This window comes from Schistocerca gregaria, chromosome 8 (genome assembly GCF_023897955.1).
Source record: "Schistocerca gregaria isolate iqSchGreg1 chromosome 8, iqSchGreg1.2, whole genome shotgun sequence".
In the NCBI taxonomy this organism is placed as follows: Eukaryota; Metazoa; Arthropoda; class Insecta; order Orthoptera; family Acrididae; genus Schistocerca; species Schistocerca gregaria.
In genome coordinates, this window is record NC_064927.1 from 84,299,102 (window position 1) to 84,321,908 (window position 22,807).

The window sequence follows — 22,807 nt, forward strand, 5'->3', positions numbered from 1 at the left end:
GTTGATTGACCATTTAAAAGTTTACATAAAATACATTTTAGTTCAAATATCTGGTTTTATTGCCGATTGATCTTCTTGAATTAGAAAAATCACCATTACAATTTTGATTAATGCCAGGTTGTAAGATAATGTTGATGGTCGATTCATTGACATATGCCATTCTTCAGGATCATCATTAATGAGGCTATTCCTTTTTGTAATGTCTGACTCGACACCTTTCATGAAACTTCAAATCGGGAACAGTTTCTTTTTCTTCATCTTTCATCTGTATTTACTTGAGCACAAAGCTTTTTACCTTAAACATGACATAAGAGTACAAAGATTTTTCCTTTAAACAATGAGTGATGAACTGACCAACTCGGATTACTCAACGTAACTGTGCTATGAAAGAACGACAATGCAGATTAATATAGTTGCATTGTCGCCCGTCTCTGTTAGTGAACTGTAGAAGCACACATGCCAGCTGGAATTCATCTTGTAAAGAAATCGGTACAGTCCCTTTTTTGGCTTCTGTTTCCCACATCACCGGAATTTTAGCTGGGACGCAAATATGTTCTGAATATTCTTGACACTGCCTTTCTAATTTAAAAAGCAAATAATTTTTGCAATTTCTTGCAGTGAGGTGTGCTGGATCGATTCTTATACCACTTATTCTTACAACATTTTAGCTGTTTCTGTGGACAGAGAAGACAAGACTACAAAGTCTAAGTAGGCTTGTTGACAGTTGATGTTATGTGTTGTCGTTTGTGTGAACACTGCTGTTACATCTACACCCAAATGCACCTTTTGTTAAAACATAAAATAAAAATAACCTTTCCAGGAAAAAATAAAGTGTAGTTAAGAAGTTTAATATAAAATTTGCAATACCGCATACTATCTTGCAGGCTGCAGCACAATAATAGTAACTAAGTAAATAAATAACATTTTTAAACTGTAGTGAAGTGGATTTTACACATTATTAGATATTCTGCTTATGTTCTTTTGATACAAACACGTGTTTAAAAATGTAAAACATTCCCTGTATCAACAAGTTTTGTTAAACGGTTATCATTAAATCAAAGCTCAAATATTGAAGAACACAGAGCTTTCACATTAATTACAGTAATGGAGGGTTGATTTGATACTTCCCCGTGATTTCTACAAGAAATTTAAGTAGAATTGGGTTTTACATACTGAAACCCACAAATGTTACAGTATTTAAGAAACTCCTGATTAGTTTATCATAGCTTTCCAGGGGTCCCCCATAAGGTGTTGTGCCTAGGCCCATGCCTAATGGGCCTATTTGTAAATACGCCACTGATAATAGATGGCTAGTTGTCTGAGTTCATAAACAGCATCCATTTCATCTTCACAAATTTCTCCTCCTTATTTCTCTTCACTGCCATTCATAGCTCCTCAGGAGAGAATAATGTTACTTAAAGCTCAGGCTTTTATTTTTGGGCTCTGTGACCAAGATAGTTGCAGTCATAAGATTTTGTTATCTGTGAACTTTCTTCACTGTCACATTCAACACAGACAGCATTGTTGGAAATGAATAAATCGACTTTCAGTCAATAGTTTCCTTATTTCAAAAGTAAATTTTAAAGAAATAACAATATGGTGAAATTTTTGTAGGTATATATTTTCCAATGTTATGTTTTTCCTCTCCTTTAAATTATTTGAGCCACTTTCACTGTCCAGTTCTGAAAAGCACAGATTAAAAAGCTTATGCTGCTCATTCAGTTTCATCTAGATATTCTCAGTCTCTTTAAGAGAAATACTGGCACATTTTGTATAACCTCCTTGCCACATATTGTGTAAGATGCTAATTTCACGTACAAGGATACACTTACATTTTTTATTACTGCTTTTAACATATTGATGTTTGTCCACATCTAGAGACTATTTATCATTGTTGAAGGACCTAATTTTGTATGTAATTCCTGTTGTAAGAAAGTAAGAAAATGTCTATCAAGACATTTTGTTATAAATAACCATAACAGGTTGTTAATAGATTTTTTTATTATTCTGCAATGTGGTCTGTGCCACACCATCATCAACTGGATGCCAGTGCTATATGTTTGCACAATGATATCTATGAATTACAGTTTAAAATTGTAGATGTATGATATGCACCATGAAAAATTTTGAAAATTCTGCCAGATGATGAATCCAAGGTCAAAATGAGTTTCTGAATAATAAAAATGAAAACTATTATCAGGTTGTTGGGGTTATCTACAACAAAATATATTTTATGGAAGCTATGGTGCACAATTTTAAGAAGACGCTTATATCAAATTTAATGTGAAATATGCATCTGTGAGAGCATGGCTGGTTTTAACTGTACACTGCCTGTTACTTTCAAGTAAAAAGTGTTATTTTACAGTATAATTCCCTAGAAGGGCTTTCAGAGCTGCTCCAGACATTGTCAGATATTCAGTGACATGAGGATTGTTTTAATGGAACAAAATCATGAGACAGAAACAGTTTAGTTTATTTGGTATCAGTCAAATTTTCATTAGAGCACAATGAATCAATGAACATATACAAAACAGCAAATCCAGCTTTCAAAAATCGAGTTAAATTTACTACTTCTTTCATTGTAATATTTAGGCCATAAATATTGAACAAAGTCACACCCAACAAAGTAACCAGGCCAAGAAATACACATAAAACACTAATTTGTCTGCAGATGACATGCCTTATGGCAAAAATATCTTAATGAATATACTAACTCTAAATAAACATAAATATTAATAATGTGTGTGTAAATGTATTTTCTTTTTTTCTTTTGCTGCTGTAGTCATTATATTAATTTGATTGTAATATACACTCTACAGTTTCATTACACTACTTTCATCGCTAATTGCTTTCTAGTTTGTTCATTTTCAGGCCAAAACAGATAGTTTCTTACACAAAGTGCATTATTTTCTCTCCCAAGAACTAGGGTTTGAGAAACAGAGCTGCATGACTTAGGAAAGTAAGGAGTGTTTGGGACAGAGATAAAATTCTAGAATTTTATATACATAACAAAAGTCTTAACAATAGTCTCCCACATTGCATTATTGCCAGAGAGGACATTATATATTCTTAACAGTTCATCATTTACATATGCACAAGATTAGAAAAGTCTCTATTAGTATATTACATCAATTACGTAGACATTGATCTTTTTTTCTTTTTCTTTCTCTCTCTCTCTTTTTTCTCTCTTTTTCTTCCAAATAAAACATCTGTCAGCTACGTGTGGAAAAGTGAGAAAATGCTGAATGAATGAAAGTGAAGGTATAATCTACTGGAATGTCATGTTGATGATGAAATGCACATGTTTATGAAGATGAAGCATAGAAGAAGTGATAATGAAACAGTGAGGTTTCGTTACATGTTTTCGAAACATGTGTATAGTATGATTCTTGACAACAACAATGTGTTGATGAAACATATGACATTAGATGTCTCGTTGAAAGCTGTCAGCAAGAGGAAAAAATAAAGCGTACTTACGAGTGTCCCACAGAAAAATATTTTGAGATGAGTACAAACAGTCTTTGCAATAAATTTTTCACTTTAAGAGTATTATGTAATCAGGTATCTGAGAGTCACAGTTTCTTAGAACTGAAGCATTGAATGATTGTCTTTAGTGTTACTGTTCCATGAAGTGACAGAATACTATGCTGATACTTCATGTGTAAAGGAAATGACAAGACACATTGCAGAAAATCAACAGTCAGCCATCACATATTTTTTAATTCATATTATTGCAGTGTGAGTAGTATCATCTGCTGATCACCTAAGTTGGTCACACACATACCCTGTCACCAGGAAAATCTGAAAACACAGAGAGAGAAATATGTTAATTCCACATAAAGTGAGATTTGCAATAACAGATCCTATAAAGTATATCTCACATAATAAAGCACAGTGCTCAGCGAAATAATGCTTGTCACACATACATACATACATACATACTCTCATTAATTCAGTCAATGATATACTCTGGTCTTTTAACCTTATCATGGAAAAGTACCTTCAAGGATGCATAGAATTACATTTGCAAAGGGAATCAACTATTGTAATTGGCATTTATAGGCCTTACTTTAAAATCACTACTAATGACATTAGTTTGAATAACTTATTAATGAAATATTAGCTATGCCTTATGTGGGGTCATAATGGTTATGAATGGATGCCTGAATTAGTAGTAAAGCTGCAATCTTATACTAACCACATATACTAACCAACTGCTCGTTATTTGCCACTTTACATTGTACGCACACCGAGACTTCGAGATGAAATATTGCTACTCATTGTTATAAATATGGAATCTTATTTTGTGCAAATAATATAAATTCATTGGTCAATTTCTGTAAATCCTTTTGTGACGAAAAACTATGTGGGTTGTGGGAAAAATGAAAATATACATTTACAGGAAGAAGTAATTGTCAGCAACTCATTTCATGATCTGTATCAACAGTTAACTGTCACAGCATAGCTAACCCCAGTAATTGGTACACAGCTGCTGTATCAACACGTAAGCATCGTGCTATATTCACAGAATGGTGAGGCACTGAGAGCTACACTCTTCACCCACATAGGTGCAAAGTCTCTCCAAAACAGAAGCAAAGGAGAAACTGTTATTGGAAAAAAAACTCAAATTGATTTGACAGAGGCCTCTGCAGAATGTCTGTAATTGCAGTGAATGTCATTATTCACAGAAGATATGTAAGTGATATATATATATAGAGAAAATAAACTGAAATACAAAGTATGTAAACTATCACAGTCCTGGAACAGCATTTATAAATCCAAAGAAGTTCTCACAGAACAAGTATTTGAATGAAGATATTTTTACATTAAAATAGGTTAGGTTAAAAATTCTTTAAATTAAAAACAATTACAGGTTGCACCGTGTTCTTCATGAACTCAAGAATGATGCAGTTCACCCAGTAGGGCAACATTAGATTATCTTGAAGTACAACGGGAAGATGCCGCTACAATTCTTGATCACTCCAACAGCAAAAAGTTACTACCAAGTGGCTTATGCTAGTTATAGTTACAATGCCAAATGGAATAACATGGAAAACAGACCATAAAAATGGACTGGAGGAAAATACCAGGAACCGGCAGTAGAAGAGAACAGAAGGAGAAAACAAAAGAGCGTTGGTGGTCATAATAGTACAGAACAAGACCATGTGCACAAGTTGCAGATATGGCCCCAGACCAAAATGGTACCAGAGACCTGCCCGCATACATGCAGACACATATATGAATGATAAGAGCAAAAGCAAAGTATTGTGACAGACACTAGGTGGCACTGTAAGTGGAGGAGGTGTTGGGGGTGGGTTGTAGTGCATAACAGCAAGAAATTGTATAAAATAGCAATGAACAGAAAAACAAACAAATGTAAACCATATTAGAAAAAAATGCAAAGATATATACTTCAGGATGTATAAGATCAAAAATTATGTATGGAGGCACAAACAAAGGTTCATAGGTGCAAGCACAGTATGATGAAATTGAAAGTAGTATGTTGTCTGTGGTGTATTTAGACTTGAGTGCTGTGAACGTCAAGCAGCTTACATTGGCCAGACAGGAAGGGCTTTAAAAACTAGGTTTCGGGAACATGTACTCACACATAAGGGGGCAATTTAAACATAAATCTGCCTTCACAGATTATTTCAAATCCAGTGGTCATCAACTACCTCTAAAAGCGTTGTATCAGACTCCCAAAGGGAAGGGACTCAACGTTCTTGAAGAGATCGAAATTTTAAACATTCGTATATTAAGAAGCATCTGTTGCTTAAGGAACAGCTGACTAGTAAAAAATCATGTCTTTTGTGGTTCCATGTGTCCATTTTTAAAGAATTTATAACTTTTAGTTCCCCTTTTCTTTATGACCAAGGCCACTGTTAATCACATATATTTTATTGTTTCATTTTAGCTCCATATTTGTCATTTTTTTCATTTATTATTGCTTTTACAAATTTTATTATTGTACTGTGCTTGCACATATGAGCCTTTCTGTTTATGCCTCCACACACAGTTTTTGATCTTATACATCCTTAACAATGTATACTTGCATTTTTTATTCTGATGTGATTTATATTTGTTTGTTGTTCTGTTCATTATTATTTTACAATTTCTTGCTGTTACTGCACTGCAATGTCCTTGCCCCTCCACTTAAAGTGCTGCCCATGCTCTTATCATTCACACATACAATCTGCATGTATGCAGGCAGGCCTCTGGTGCCATTTTGGGCTGGGGCCACATCTACAATTTGTGCACGTGGTATTGTTCTGCACTGCTATGGCTGTTGTCACCAATGCTTTTGAGGTAACTTGTGCTCTCTTGTTTCTCTACCACTGTCTGTTCCTGTTGTTTTTCTCCAGTCTGCCTTAATGGCCTGGTTTTCATTATTGTATTTGGTACTGTAACCGTAATTGATTCTTACCTTTCGGCAGTATCTTTTTGCTGTTTAGTGATCCATGATACGACCACTTCAGGTTGATTTTAATGTCGTCTTCTCCTTATATTTCAAGAAAACCAGATGGTGCCCTACCTACCCAGGCAAAATGTATTATTCTTGAGTTAATTAAGAACTGGGTGCAACCTACAACTGTTTTTAATATTAACCATAACAAGGTTGCTATATCACCACACCATGAGGGTGTGGAATGATTTTTAAAATGCTCTTATTAAAAATCTCACAATAACTGTAAAAGTCTAAATAATAAGGGAAACTAGTAAGTGATGATGGAGATGACAAACTATGTGTGGTACACAAAAATGTTAAAAGTTACACACTTCCTAAGAAGAAAATGTGTTTGGAACCAGAAGCAACTTACCCATACAGAACATATTACAGGCAATATACTTTCAGGAGCCCCAGAGCTCCATGGCTCAAATTTTCATGAGAAAATTGATTGTTAGTAAGTTTAAATTGTAAATAAGAAAGTGTGTAAGATTATGTGTGCATAATTGTGCATTTTTACAAAGCACTGGAAATAGTAGATCAATGATGTAAAATTGAGTGTATTTTTGCTAAAAAATGATCGGTTATGTGGGAAAAATGGGCATGGGAATAAAACGAAAGTAGTTGGAAATAACTATTTCTTCGTCAGATTATTATTATTTCTTCGTCAGACAGTTCCAACAACTTTCGTTTTATTTCCATTCCCGTTTTTCCCACATAACCAATCATTTTTTAGCAGCTTCCCACATTTTTGAATGTTTATAAAGTATAGGTAACACTGTAATTCTACTTTTATCCACTAAGCTATAAACTGGCACAGTCTGTTACATTTGTAACAAAGCAGGTAAATTATGTATGCACAAATATTTTCGATGGTCTTATTTTTACATAATTATGGCATTTACATGGCTAATGTTGAAAACATTTGTCCTCATTCAGTTTCAGAGTAATTAGTATTTATTGGTAAAACATTGTTACTGAAACAGAATACCAAGTTTTGATAAACTATACAGTGTAATTCAATAGCAATTATTGTTGTATCTGAAAGTTCACATTCAGAAGAATCTTCCGCTACTTTCAGTTAATCTGGAATGTAAATATTTAACTGTAGATTATTAAAAGAGAACAAACAACTACAGCTGAATGTGTTACTAATTATTGTAAACTCTTAATATTTTGAGAACAATTTCAGTCAGTCTGAAGAAGATGGTAATGTGAGCAAGACCTGTGTCTATAAATCTACCACCCATGAGTTAGCACAAATTACACTTCATACAATGTGCTAAGTTTTATCTAAATTTCATATCCAGGAGATCTTTCTGTAATTTAGTGACTGTTTTCAGTGATTGGCTCTAAACTTGCATTTAATCTCAAGTACTGTGTTGATCTTCAATAAGGTTCTGTACATTAATAGTATTTAACTGTGAACTATGTTCTTTCCTAATTATGCTTAATATGCACATAATTTCCTTTTTGATATGGCTAGATACATGGAAAGATAGTGTAATTAGGAAGTGTGTTAATGGTTTACTTGCCACATGAAATCTTTTGGGTAACTTCTGTGTTAGGTTACTGCTCTAGAACACTCTTATTACAGGACATCAACTGACTGTAGTATATGGCTAGCTGTTTACCTTGGCCTAAATTACAATAGATGAGACTTAAGATAGCTGTAAATCATAAGTTATCTCACACCAAAGTGTGATTAAAATTTTTAAATTGTATACCTTGTGTGGGCCACTTACTGAAAATAGCGTACTTCAGACACTCAATTTTCAGCCAGATTCAACTGCTGTGCAACTGCCGATAGCAAATCAGCACAAGTCAGTATAGCAACGCTACACATTCTGTTCAGTATGATTATGGACTTGCATCGCAGTGTGTCAGCAGACACTATTTTACTTACATTGTTAACAATGATTACCTTAAAATTATCTGCTGACATATCCTCCCACTACAGTGGGACAACCAGAATTTCTCAAAGGCTGACATCTGCTACCTTTTTAACATTCTCAAAGGCTGATATCTGCTACTTTTTTATGTTCAGCCACATTACATCTTTGCACTATGTTTGCCTATTGTGTTTCAATACATTTCAGTAAAGTTCTAATGTGTACTTTAATGTCCAACAATCTGTCATCTGAGTTTCTGCTGTAATTTTCAACTCTCACGGAGCTGACATGGTGCCTTATTCAAATGTTTGAGATTAAAATTTTAAATGTTAATTTCTGGAAAGCATCGGGGGGGGGGGGGGGGGGGGGGGGGGGCTGCAGTGACAGAATATGGTGCTGCTGGGGTGAAGGGCTAAATTCTGTATGAGAATGGGGAGAGACATGAGATGAATTGTGGAGATGCAGAATCCAACTTCTTTCTGTTGTACAAATATTGTTGTGTGTGTGATTTGTCTAAACAGGGTGATTAATTATTATGTATGAATGTTGATATCTAGTGCTGTAATGACACTCATATGTAGACATGATTTTTTGTATTCTTCCTTATTCTGTGAAGTGTAACTGAGATGGAAACACTCCTCTATACCACCACTCCATAGATGAGTGCAGGTAACCACCTGGAAGCTAATGTAGAATGACTTAGAATAACCTGATGTAAAATTGAAACAGCACTGAAACATGATTTTATTACACATTATCCCTTCACATATTTTGTGCAGGTAAAATAGAACATTTAAAATGAAATACGAATACATATTGTTACCTAGGGCACCACAATTCAACAGGGATATGGGCTACTTGTTCTGTTAAATTGACAAGATTTGAACCCAGAGAAAAAGTAGTACATAAATTATGTGCTGGAATATTTGTGGCCAAACTGCTGAACTCTCAAGCAAAATTTATAAAGTTTATATTATTCTTTCAGAAAGTAAAACTACCAGTCATTTGTCTCAACAAACATTGGCTTAAAGTGGATAATCAGTCTGTGCATGACAGTGAAGGGTACCAATATCTTCCAAATAGCTGAGCATGAAGATCTAATTTTTAGGGGTGTCATATATCCGGTTCTATTGCCACACAGATAAGGGGTCAAGGGCTTTGAATAGTTCTTGGGTAAGTCAACATCTGTATATGTATCAGAAGAATGGACATAATCTAGCTATTTTGCAGTAAATGACCAAAATTTAAACATTGCACACTTTCTTCACCCCATACAAATTGAGCAGATCAGTTGGTTCTTTCAGCATTATGTTTGGTTCTAAAGTAGGCCTTGGGTGGCTTATAAAAGAACAATTTGTTGAAGAGTGGATCATTTAAAAAAATAAAAAAAAAACATGATTTTTGTGGGGATAATCACTTTTGTAAGTTCTGTTCCTGGCGGATCATCGAAATTTTTATCATATGCTCTTAAAATGATGTTTTCAAGGAACCTTGAAACTTTTTTCTTGTTCATTATCCATTACTGAGATACAGAGGCTTGAAGTTAAATTATGCATGTAAAATATACACAGAAATCCTATGTGAGGTGTAACTGTATTGTTAACTTACGTAGTGAACACACACAAAGGCCTCCTAGGCCACCACAAGGATTCTAAGGTCATCAAACTAGTTTTAATTACCATTATTCTGCCGCCAAGAAATCTTCATAGTGCAGTGTCTATATAAGCTGACTTGAACTTGAAATTATTCAGTGGTGCCATGAGCATGTTACAAAAGATTACTGTGTTATACAAAATTCTTTGTACTTGCAAATCAAACACTGCATTGTTTGGTATACTGTAGGTGTAGCTCAAAAATATGCATTTTCATGTAAAGTAATGAAAAGCAAACTTAGGTTCTGTGGGAGAAAATTCTGTGCTAACTTTATATTATGGATACTTGTTTGTGATGATATTATGAAAAGGATAGATTGCTACACACCATATAGTGGAGACGTTGATTCACAGAGAGACACAACAAAAACAATATTAAACACAAAAGCTTTTGGCCGTAAGGCCTTTCTCTGAAATAGGCAACACACACACACACATTCATGCAAACACTTGGCCAAGAAACAGCTGGATCACACAGGTGCTGATCATGCTGTCCATCACAACATTCTCAATTTTAATTATCGCATGACAGCCTGTGCCATCAGGATCCTTCCTACCTTTTCTCAGTTGTGCAGGTGGGAACCAACCCTGGAATTTACTCGCTATGTCCCCTGAACCCACTTGGCTTCAACTTTCGTTAGTCATTGTCCTTCACCCACACATTCCTTTCTTATTCCCACTCTACAACCTTCTATTCCAGAAGTGCAGTGACAGTCTTTTTATTACTCTTCTTTTTTGCCCAGGCCCTTCCTTCCGTCTAACCTCCTGACTGCACCTAGCTGCCCTAACCTCTCTCTGCCCAGTCCCCAGATGCTCCCACAAACAGCACTTCACTGTCCCCCTCCTGTAACCTGCTCTCGTTTCCCCATTCCCACTCCAGCAACCTCCTTATCCAAACCACCCAGATCTTCTCCCTTCGTGCACAGTTGTTCTTCACAGTGTGTGTGTGTGGTGTTTTTTTTTGTGCCTGTCTGCGACTCACCATTTTCACTGTATGACGAGTAACAATCTGCCCTTTTCATAATATTGTCATTATTCCATCCTGGATTTTCCATTGTTTGCATACTTATTTGTTGATTGTATGTGTCAAAGTACTATTTGGGAACTATAACTCGGCAAGTGGACTACCCGGTTCTCATCAGTAGCAGTTGGCAGTAATCAGAAGGGTTCATGCAATAGTAATTTAGATGTTCACTGACAACTGTGCAGCGTACTATTAGCTGTTGTTAACTGGATTGTTGTCTGCTTTGTTGCTAAGCTATGCTGTCACTGTCTGTGTTTTGTTGTGCTATTTTCATTGTGATACTTTCAAAAATGAGTGATGTGGGTGTTACCTTCTACTCCAGTTCAAAATAGGGTAGCCAATTATCAAGAGCTCATCAAAGCTGAAAACGTAGGTTTGTGCTACCTGCACAGTGTACTTAAAGTTCATGGAGGCAGAGCTTGTTACCCACCACACCTCACCTCTCCCATAGCAGAAACCTATCCTCCCCTCCTCCCCCTCTTTCTGCTCCCTGCAATCTCGCCCTCCATTCCCCCCACTAGTGAGGTGCCAAGATATAGTTTGCGAGTAGTATGTGAATGTGTTCAAGGTATATAAATGAACTGTCAAAACTTTTCTGTACTACAGAATTCGTTTTATATAAGTAGCACACCCTGCTGTAACAGGAAACAGAAGGGAACCAGCTGAAAAATGCTTCTGTTGGAGCACAAAAGAGGTGAATATGCTCCTCTTTCAAAAACTCTGACAGAAAATGGGGAACTAACTGCCTGAATTCTCATTCTGCCTTCCTCACCAAAACTTTTGACATGCGAACATATTCGAGCTTTTTTCGTGCTGGAAGAGAATAGCTTTGACATGCAAACATATTCAAACTTTTTTGTGCTGAAAGAGAATAGCACAGAGACAGTTTCAGTGCATGAGAGAAGAGACATTGCCAATGGAGAGAAAGAGGGAGGAGGCAGTACTACTGGGAGAGAAAGATTGAGGAAACAGTGATGATGGGAAAGAGAAAATGGTAGTGGAAGAGGAAGAGAGGTGCATGAAGGCAACAGCAGCAGTAGCCAAAGAGAGAGGAGATAGTGATGGTTCGTGGGAGGCAATGGCAGTAAGAGAGAGAGAGAGAGAGAGAGAGAGAGAGAGAGAGAGAGAGAGAGAGAGAGAGAGAGAGAGAGAGAGACAACAGCAGAGGGAGCAAAAGAGAGAGAAGACAGTGAAAATAAATAATACAGATGACTGAAGACCATACAGAAGGTTGGGAGGGCGAGGGACGGTCTGGACCTCCTCACACTGGCAAACTTTAACACGAAAAAATTTGCTCTCTTTCCCCCATCCCCTACACCCACACACTAATTTTTCTCCATCTAGGGGCCAAAACCCCAAGCCAACCATCCCCAAGAGCAGACTGTAGACAAGAAAAGAAAAAAAGACGGTGGCAGTGGGAGAGAAAAAGAATGGGACAAACACAATGACAATGGGATTAAGAGACAATGAAAGTGGCCGAGAAGGAGACAGTGGCATGGAATAGCAAGAGAAATGAATGAAAACAGTGACAGTGGGAGACATAGACAGGGGAAAGTGCCAGTGAGAGAAAAAAAGACTGTGTGAGAGACACACATAGTCAGTGGAAGTGAGAGGGAGATGATGAGTGTGGAGGCCTCACTCCAAAGAGAAATTGGATAAAACCATTTAGAATGTTGTGTGTTAAAACAGCATGAATACATTTTGATGCTAAAATTCTTGGTGAGAAAGGGCATGTGAGGCCTGAGACAGCTGGTCCCCCATTTCCCTGTGAAGAGTATTTTAAAGAAGAGCACATTTGCCTGTTTTGTGCTGTGACAGGCTCATGTTTTAGCTGGTATCATAATGTTTTCTAAAGCCAACTATTTTAAAGTAGTTAGTAGCTTTTGTAGATGAAATAAGTAAAATTTAGGCTCATTCAGAGTTCTGGCATAGACTTTGAAATTTGCAGTGAATTTCATTATCTGAGCAGAGAGAGTACATTTGAGAACAGCTGTGCAGAATTGAGGCACATCACTGTTATAGCAGTTTTGATTTATTCAAGTTCCAGAGGAAGCGGTGACTGACACTTTTATGGCTAAATGTCAGTGTCTGTCTGAATACTCAGTAAAGAAAGGAAGGACTTATTAGCTCCAAAAGCATGGATAATTTTTGTGCCTTTATATTTGTTAGGTGGTAGTAATAAACTAGCTTGTTCAATAATCTGGAAAGTGCCTTTGTTTTTATGGATGATAAAATTTTAATTGGTTTTAAATGTTACAGCATTAATAGCATCTTCCTTGCAAAGATGGAATTGTATCTCCAAATCTCCATAAGAATGGAGATGGTCTTTTTCACAAAACATGTTGTCATAGGAATACAACTGAAATCAGAGTGAACACATATTTCCAGTCTTAGTACCTGGAGATCACAGTACCTCACCCCCCTCCCCCCTCCTTTGTGTGTGTGTGTGTGTGTGTGTGTGAGAGAGAGAGAGAGAGAGAGACAGACAGACAGAGAGAGGGGGGGGGGGGGGGGGAGTTATGAGTTGTGGCATGTATGAATGAATAAATGTGCATTTCTATATCTGTAGAATATCATACTGCTGTGTCTGTGTTATTCTGAATTATGATGCAATGTTCCTTCAGACATGCATGCATACATCAGTGCATCATAATTTGGAATAACACAGGCACTGCAATATTGTGTTTATCAGCCAACACCAGATCAGTGACTTTCTTGAAAAATGTCTCACCTGTACAGGATTATACATAATTGATGTATGGTTCTGATCCAGCGCAAATTTTCATTGTCAACATTCCTTTGTGCAACAGTAAGTTGTTCATATTCAAAACTGCAAATACATGTCATGTATTTCATATTTACGGTAGTCACCACAGTGAAGAACTTTGCGTCATAATTTGGAATAATACAGTCACTGCAATACCATATTTATCTGCTGGCACCACGCAAGCGACTTTAATGTAAAATGTCTTGCCTGTATGGGAACATACATAATTGATGTATAAGTACATTTTGTAGACAAATGATTTACAACATGTGGAAGTTTGGGTCTGGTCGTAGGTTGTGCTGAGATAGCAGTGATAAGCAGGAAATCTGGGTTCAAGTCACACCTGGCACAAATTTTTATTGTCGTCATTCCATTTTCTAGTTGATAGTTGAATACATTTCATGTACATCTGTAGAAGGTAAGCCCTTGTCAGATATCTATAAAATATTTACTCTTTAAGAATAAAAATCATTTTGAACTGAATAATACCCTTGTCTTTTCCTTGTAGTGGGATTCTTCATTGTGGTGCAAAAGAATTCAAAAAACTCTTCTCTGAAACAGAGCTGAAAATTGAGAATTCTTATAAATTCAGAGAATATTGGAAATATTTGTTGTTAAGCACTCCTACACGTTATCTAGGACCAGCAATGGAATAGTTCTGATAAGTGGATGGCGAGTAATAATCTATGCTTCAAAGAAGTTTCTCTTCTTATGGCACATAGGTAACGTTTCCTGTAATATACTTCAATGAAGTTATGTGTGTGGCAAACTAACTACATGAGATAAATAGCAGCTATTTAATATAACCAATGAAGCAGCTTCTTTTCTGAAAACAGCAACATTCTCTTAATTTTGTTATGTTATATATAGGTCTGAGTTAGCACAAATACTGTGTTGCAGTTTAAGTTTAATCAATGAATAACTGTTTTTCTTTTTTAGTGTGTACATTGAACCATACCATGCCACTGAAGGCTTTCCTTTGCAGTGGCATTATAAAGGAACAATTGAATGAATGTCATATCATCATATAAACATGGCTGAAAGTGCAGTGCAGATTCAAGAGTAAGCTTCAGGTGAAACGGATAATATGGCATGACTTTCCCATCACATCACTGCAATAATATGGGAAAACTGAAAAAGTAACATGCTTCTTTAATTACTAGTCAGCACAAAATTATCAATTCATTTTCAACTCTCAGGTCAGATAATTCAGAAAAATGGTTAGAACTTTTTGGTGCCTTTTCAGTTCTTTGAAGGAGCATCATTAGGTGTGATAATGCTTGTACCAGTTTTGGTGCAAGTGCATCATAGATCCAGAGACTATGTGCTCAGTCCAGAGGAGGTACACGAGTGCTCAGCTTTTAAGCAGCATCAATAACTTAGCTGTGATCTCTCTCAGAGGTCTCAGACTGAAGGAGAGAGGGCGCTGGTCGAGAACAGTATGGATGGCCAGCACCATTGCAGTTGTAAAGGAGATACCTGTACAGCCTGAGGGAAGCAGAGTACACTTGACTGATGGGCCCCTGGTGGAAAAGGTTCAAATGGCTCTAAGCACTATGGGACTTGACATCTGAGGCCACCAATACCCTGGACCTGTAACTACTTAAACCTAACGACATCACACACATCCATGCCCGAGGCAGGATTTGAACCTGCGACAGTAGCAGCAGCATGGTTGGGGACTGACGGGCCTAGAACCACTCGGCCACAGCAGCCTGCACCCCTGGTGGAAATGTTGCTGTCTGGCAGAGATACAATGCAGGCTGCTGCCACCAAGTTGGTGTTTGAACTTTCTTTTCTGATGAGAGAATGTGCTGTTAAACTGTGGTGGATTTTTGACTGTTAAAACTGTCAGACCATATGATAAAATTATCTGTTGCCTAAACATGCCTGTTGAGGAGGTGAACATTGTTGTTCTTTAATGGTCATGGGTTTAATTAAGTTGAGACAGTTGGATTAATACATGTCATGTTGCCGGCACGAGATTTCTGGTTAATGACAGATGTTGACATTTCATCCCTAATTGATGGTGTGCGGAGTTGCTCTCACCTCAGCCTAGAAGGTGGACCTGCAGCAGTTGGAGGATTCTTAATTGGCATATTATTAATTGGAAGTTTTTCTGTTGTAGAAGTTTATGCATCAGATCTGATGTCACACTGGTCTTAATGGGAGACTGTCAAGGGGTGGGCTGGGTTTGGGTCCTGTTGTGATGTCCAAGGTGCCAGCCATGAAGCAGTGGCCATCTCAATTTGGCTCCAGAACACTACAATACAAGTGGTATGCCCAAGAGGGCAAACTTTCTGTTAATATCAAATTGTTCTAATTTAATGTTTCAGGTATCATGTGATTGTTTTCCACACTAATTTTAGAGAATAGCTTGATGTATGAATGAGTTGTGTTCTTGGGTTTTGAATTGTATCATGCTTTCAACTTGGTAGCAAGTGAAGGTGTTGTCCATAGAGCTGTTTTTGGACAATGTGAGTCTGCTTGCAAATGGGTCCCGAAAATTGCAGTCCCCAGGGCATAGATTATTGGTGCTATCCTTTGAGGACAAACTTATCTATTAAACTGATTGGGCTTGGTTTACTACTTTCAAGAAAATTCTGGAAGAGAGTTTTCAGGGTACTGAGATACCTGTCGAATGTAAATTAAGTTAAAGAAGTGGGTTACCATCTCCACCTTTAGTGGACATATTTTAAAACCACAGTTTTATACTATGGTTGTGGGTATTTAAAATTGTCCTATTATAGTTAAGGAATGAAATTAGATTATTGTGAGAGCTAATTTTAATCCCCTGTCAAATTTCATTGTGAATTTGGTGACTAAAGCTGATATTTGTTATAGGGCATGTGTCATTATCCCATCTAGTTACTTTGATGTTTGGAATTTCTGTTTCGGGCAGACATTACAACCCTGTGTTTGTTAAATGTGTTATTGTAATATACAAGCTGTTGCAGATTAACTAATAAAGGGTATTTAAATTTTAATTATTTTATCACTTTTGCTTGATTGTGAGGATTTAATTATGTGTTTTTAATATTTAAAAAAAGAGACATGTTATTGCTGAAAATTTTCAAATATCAATGTATGCCTGTGTAAGCATGCTGATAAAATAAATAGTATATTACATAATTAGCCACTTTTCTACACCACAATTCACCACAATTCTGCTTTCAAATCTGACCCACTCAAAGGGTCATCCTCCTATAACCCGTTCTTGTCAAAGTGGGATTTCAAGGTGAAGTAATTATGTCTATGCTACGGTGCTGGCTTGGTTACACAGCCCAATCACTAAACACTATTTACTGTGTCTATAAACTGCAGTGACACTTGAAATTTAAAATTCAAGCCCTATATTCGCTAAGCTTAGTTCTGAATTTTGTGTTAAAATATTACATTATTTTAATAATGCGGTCAGATTGAAATCTTGTGCACAAAGTAAATAACTGAAAATAACTGATATGGCAAAATATTGTCATAGATGCAACCGAAAATAATTAACTACCTTCATAAATAATTTAACAGTAAAGGAGAACACTCACCAAATAACAGAAGCATTGAGATGAGGTACACAACTGAAAAGAAAGAAAACTTGCTAGCTTTCACACACACACACACACACACACACACACACACACACACACACACACACACACACACACACCTACATCGTGCCAGCTGGACACACAATACCAGGATTCCATTTCAGCACGTGGAGTACGATGGGAGGAGAGGACTTGTAGATGGGTAGCTAGCAGCCACAAGGGAGGCAGCAGGTTTTCTGGCTGGGAATAAAGGAGATGGTGGCAAGTACACAGGCTAGGCATGTGATACTCCCATATTGGAGTTGGTGGGGTACGGAGCTCGATGGTGATGTGGACACATGGATCTGGGAGAGAAGACAGGGCAGATGCAGGAGAAGTCATTGGGTAGAGGATCAGGGGACAATGGGCTAACAGAGGTTGAGGCCAGGAATGAAGTATGTGTTCCGTGGATAACGCCAGTCTGTATAGTCCAGAAAAATTGCTGCTGAAGGGAAGGATACAGGTGGCACATATTGTGAGGCAGCTGTTGAACTCAGGCATGTTGTGCTCATCACTGGGTGATGAGCCTTGTTATTGCCCACAGTTTGGTGGTGGCCATGCATTCTGGTGAACAACAGGTTGGTTGCATTCCAACATAAAATGTCATGCAGAAGAGTTGGTATGTGACACAGCTACTATAACAGACCATCCTGCCTGTGATGGGATAGACTAAGCCTGTGCCAGGACAGGAGTGGGAAGTGCTGGATGGTAGGTTGGGCAGGCCTCACACCTCGGTATTCTACAGGTATATGCAGGTATATGACACCAGTGCTGAGGGGTTGGGAGTAGGAGTGGCCAAGTCCACATCTTCACGCCGTCTCCATTGTGGGCCACACTTCACCCAGTAACCATGTATCACATGCCTGGCCCATGCACCTGTCACTCCTCCCTCCTGCATTAATAGCAAGCAAGCCTGCTGCCTCCCTCTGAGCCACTATCTATGCATCTCCAAGTCTCTTCCCACCTCCTGCCTCTTCCTCTCTCACCCATGCCAGTCTGCCAGAAATTTCCTTACTATAAATAACTATGATCATAGAAACACAGCTATTCTGGACATACACTCCTGGAAATTGAAATAAGAACACCGTGAATTCATTGTCCCAGGAAGGGGAAACTTTATTGACACATTCCTGGGGTCAGATACATCACATGATCACACTGACAGAACAACAGGCAAATAGACACAGGCAACAGAGCATGCACAATGTCGGCACTAGTACAGTGTATATCCACCTTTCGCAGCAATGCAGGCTGCTATTCTCCCATGGAGACGATCGTAGAGATGCTGGATGTAGTCCTGTGGAACGGCTTGCCATGCTATTTCCACCTGGCGCCTCAGTTGGACCAGCGTTCGTGCGGGACGTGCAGACCGCGTGAGACGACGCTTCATCCAGTCCCAAACATGCTCAATGGGGGACAGATCCGGAGATCTTACTGGCCAGGGTAGTTGACTTACACCTTCTAGAGCACGTTGGGTGGCACGGGATACATGCGGACGTGCATTGTCCTGTTGGAACAGCAAGTTCCCTTGCCGGTCTAGGAATGGTAGAACGATGGGTTCGATGACGGTTTGGATGTACCGTGCACTATTCAGTATCCCCTCGACGATCACCAGAGGTGTATGGCCAGTGTCGGACATCGCTCCCCACACCTTGATGCCGGGTGTTGGCCCTGTGTGCCTCGGTCGTATGCAGTCCTGATTGTGGCGCTCACCTGCACGGCGCGAAACACTCATACAACCATCATTGGCACCAAGGCAGAAGCGACTCTCATCGCTGAAGACGACACGTCTCCATTTGTCCCTCCATTCACGCCTGTCGCGACACCACTGGAGGCGGGCTGCACGATGTTGGGGCGTGAGCGGAAGACGGCCTAACGGTGTGCGGGACCGTAGCCCAGCTTCATGGAGACGGTTGCGAATGGTCCTCACTGATATCCCAGGAGCAACAGTGTCCCTAATTTGCTGGGAAGTGGCGGTGCGGTCCCCTACGGCACTGCGTAGTATCCTACGGTCTTGGCGTGCATCCGTGCTGCGCTGCGGTCTGGTCCCAGGTCGACGGGCACGTGCACCTTCCGCCGACCACTGGCGACAACATCGATGTACTGTGGAGACCTCATGCCCCATGTGTTGAGCAATTCGGCGGTACGTCCACCCGGCCTCCCGCATGCCCACTATACGCCCTCGCTCAAAGTCCGTCAACTGCACATACGGTTCACGCCCATGCTGTCGCGGCATGCTACCAGTGTTAAGGACTGCGATGGAGCTCCGTATGCCACGGCAAACTGGCTGACACTGACGGCGGCAGTGCACAAATGCTGCACAGCTAGCGCCATTCGACGGCCAACACCGCGGTTCCTGGTGTGTCCGCTGTGCCGTGCGTGTGATCATTGCTTGTACAGCCCTCTCGCAGTGTCTGGAGCAAGTATGGTGGGTCTGACACGCCGGTGTCAATGTGTTCTTTTTTCCATTTCCAGGAGTGTATTTTATGCTGGCTGTGTTAGTTCATTCATTTAACATGTCTTTCGAAACAATTTGTTTATCTGAAAACTTGTTGAGTACAGTCACTGCTGGTATCGTATCAGCACTAAAGCTTTTGGGATCCCTTATTATTTTGGATAGTGTCAGAAGATGGCAACAATATTAGTTTCTGCAAATTCCAGCAATGGGTATCTATAGTTACAGCCAGTATCAGGTTGCTTCATTTGTCCATTACTGGGTGACAGACAACAAGGACTTAGAAAGCTGTTCTGTGTGCAGAGCGAATTGTGTGAAACAGAAAGCAGATACATTATCAGCACAATCCATATATGTATACAGGCTGTTTCAGAAGCGGCCGTCAATATTCAGGGATAAAACAGAAATGATCGTTCAAAATAAAAACGTCAAGTAAACGTGGGGTCTAAAACACATCCGAGGAGCTATGGGCAATTCTTGGATCTTCGATACTGTGAAACAAATCTTTTCTACTGCAAGCTTTTTGCTTTCCATATTTTCAGAAGTGGTAGTATGGACTAAAACAAGATATAAAGGACCAGTAAACATGTGCTCGAAAATGCATACCTTAAAAGTTATGAGCACTTGTTCATTAGAATAGTTGTGTTTCAAAATAGTGAAGATGAACAAGTGCTCATAGCTCCTAAGTTATGCGTTTTAAGGCACATGTTTACTGGACCTTTTTTTCTTGTTTTAGTCCATATTACCACTTCCCAAAATATTTAAAGCAAAGAGCTTATAGCACAAGAGGTTTGTTTCATAGTATCGAAGATCAAGAATTGTTCATAGCTCTTAAGGTATGCATTTTAGACTCCATTTGTACTTGACTTTTTTGTTTTGAATGATTATTCCTGTCATATCCTTGAATATTGACGATCACTTCTGATACACCATTCATATATTCATTGTAGGTTGTTTACAAAGATATGAACAATGGTATGGCTTTTTAAATGGCACTCTGTATTTTTTATTTGGTTATTGATATCCTCTCCCAAAGACTTATTTGAAAATTTATCACAACGTTAATTAATTACATAACACAACAATTCCGTTGATGCTTGCAGTGCTTAGTGCAGGCAATCAAGGTAATGGAACACAACCATGTGTTGGCATTGACAGAGGACAAATGTAAACATAAGTAGAATGTACACCCGTCATTCCGTCAACCATCGTCAGTTGAAGAGTTGCGTGAGTAGAATGTACATCAATGATGAGAAGCTAGAAATGCTACTTATCCATGGGAAATATAAGTTGGCAGAACAGTAATTGCATTACTGTTTTCTTATATCTGGGTACATTTAGTACGGTCATTTAGTCCTTTTAAATACTGTTGTGTAGGGCAGGCATACAGTAAATGCTGTCCTTCTTACAAACTGCATTGACATAACGTTTCTTTTATTATTGTTGTTGCTGAAGGTAAGCAAAATACTATGCAGGCAATGGAACTGTACAGATAGTGATATCCTGACAAGGACCCACCTTCCCGATGGATGTTTTCTCATCTTGTTGCAACGCTTCAGGCAACGGCAAGTTTTAACCCACGACAATGCGATCGTTGTAGCACTCGCCCAGACAAAGCTGCTGAAGTTACTATTCTTGCTTCTGTTGCTATGAATCCACATGTGAGCACACAACAGCTTGAACACAAGATTGGCATTCACCTGTTCCATCCTTACCATTTACACCTACATCAAGAATTGCATGGGAATGATTTCCAGAATCGTGTACAGTTGTGTCAGTTGGCACAGGAGCAAATCCTCAACAACCCGAATTTCTTCTCCAATGTTCTATTTACTGATTTACCTTCTCAAAAAAAGGACAGGTAAACACAAAGAATATGCATTATTGGTCCAGTGACAACCCACAATTGCTTAGACAGGTGGAACATTTGCGTCAATGGAGAGTTAACGTCTAATGTGGGATGCTTGGCACTACAATTACTGGCTCCTATTTCATCTATGGTAGTCTAAATGGCACAGGGTATGCCAACTTCCTCAGACAAATTCATCCACCACTTCTGGAAGAAATGCCGCTAAGAACCAGAATGCTTACGTGGTATCAATATGATGGATGTCCAGCACATAATGCCACAGTTCATATCTTTGTAAAAAACAAAGCTACAACAAAGACAATCATGCTGATTGGTGTCCCCCTGACAGCTAAAGAACATTTGCTTGAAACATTTTGTAATTTGCATCTGGACAAACAGTTAACAAAGATTCCAAGACTTACCAAGCAGGAAAGCGCCGGTGGACAGGCACAATAAAATAACACACAAACACACACACAAAATTACGAGCTTTCGCAACCGGCGATTGCTTTGTCAGGAAAGAGGGAAGGAAAAGGAAAGATGAAAGGATGTGGGTTTTAAGGGAGAGGGCAAGGAGTCATTCAAATCCCAGGAGCGGAAAGACTTACCTTAGGGGGGAAAAAGGATAGGTATATACTCACACACACACACACACATATCCATCCATACATATACAGACACAAGCAGACATTTTAAAGGCAAAGAGTTTGGTCAGAGATGTCAGTCGAGGCTGAAGTGCAGAAGCAAAGGTGATGTTGAATGACAGGTGAGGTATGAGTGGCGGCAACTTGAAATTAGCGGAGATTGAGTCCTGGTGGATAATGAGAAGAGAGGATATATCGAAGGGCAAGTTCCCATCTCCGGAGTTCGGATAGGTTGGTGTTGGTGGGAAGTATCCAGATAACCCGGACGGTGTAACACTGTGCCAAGATGTGCTGGCCGTGCACCAAGGTATGTTTAGCCACAGGGTGAACCTCATTACCAACAAACACTGTCTGCCTGTGTCCATTCATGTGAATGGACAGTTTGTTGCTGGTCATTCCAACTCACCAACAAGCAACAGTACCTCCATTATGACAGCTGCCACCCATTCCATATCAAACTGTCCCTTCCCTACAGCCTAGGCCTTCATGGCAAAC

General features: G+C 38.9%; 1 protein-coding gene across 1 annotated transcript in view; it reads right to left on the reverse strand.

Annotated features, from left to right (window-relative positions):
- Positions 1–2,452: 2,452 nt before the first annotated feature.
- The window catches only part of LOC126285291 (protein qui-1), a 1,482,105-nt gene continuing 1,461,750 nt past the window's right edge, over positions 2,453–22,807 (reverse strand). The window contains exon 31 of the mRNA XM_049984579.1: positions 2,453–3,801. Within this exon, the coding sequence (XP_049840536.1) occupies positions 3,773–3,801 (29 nt within the window). The 3' untranslated portion in view covers positions 2,453–3,772. The remainder of the gene's footprint in view (positions 3,802–22,807) is intronic.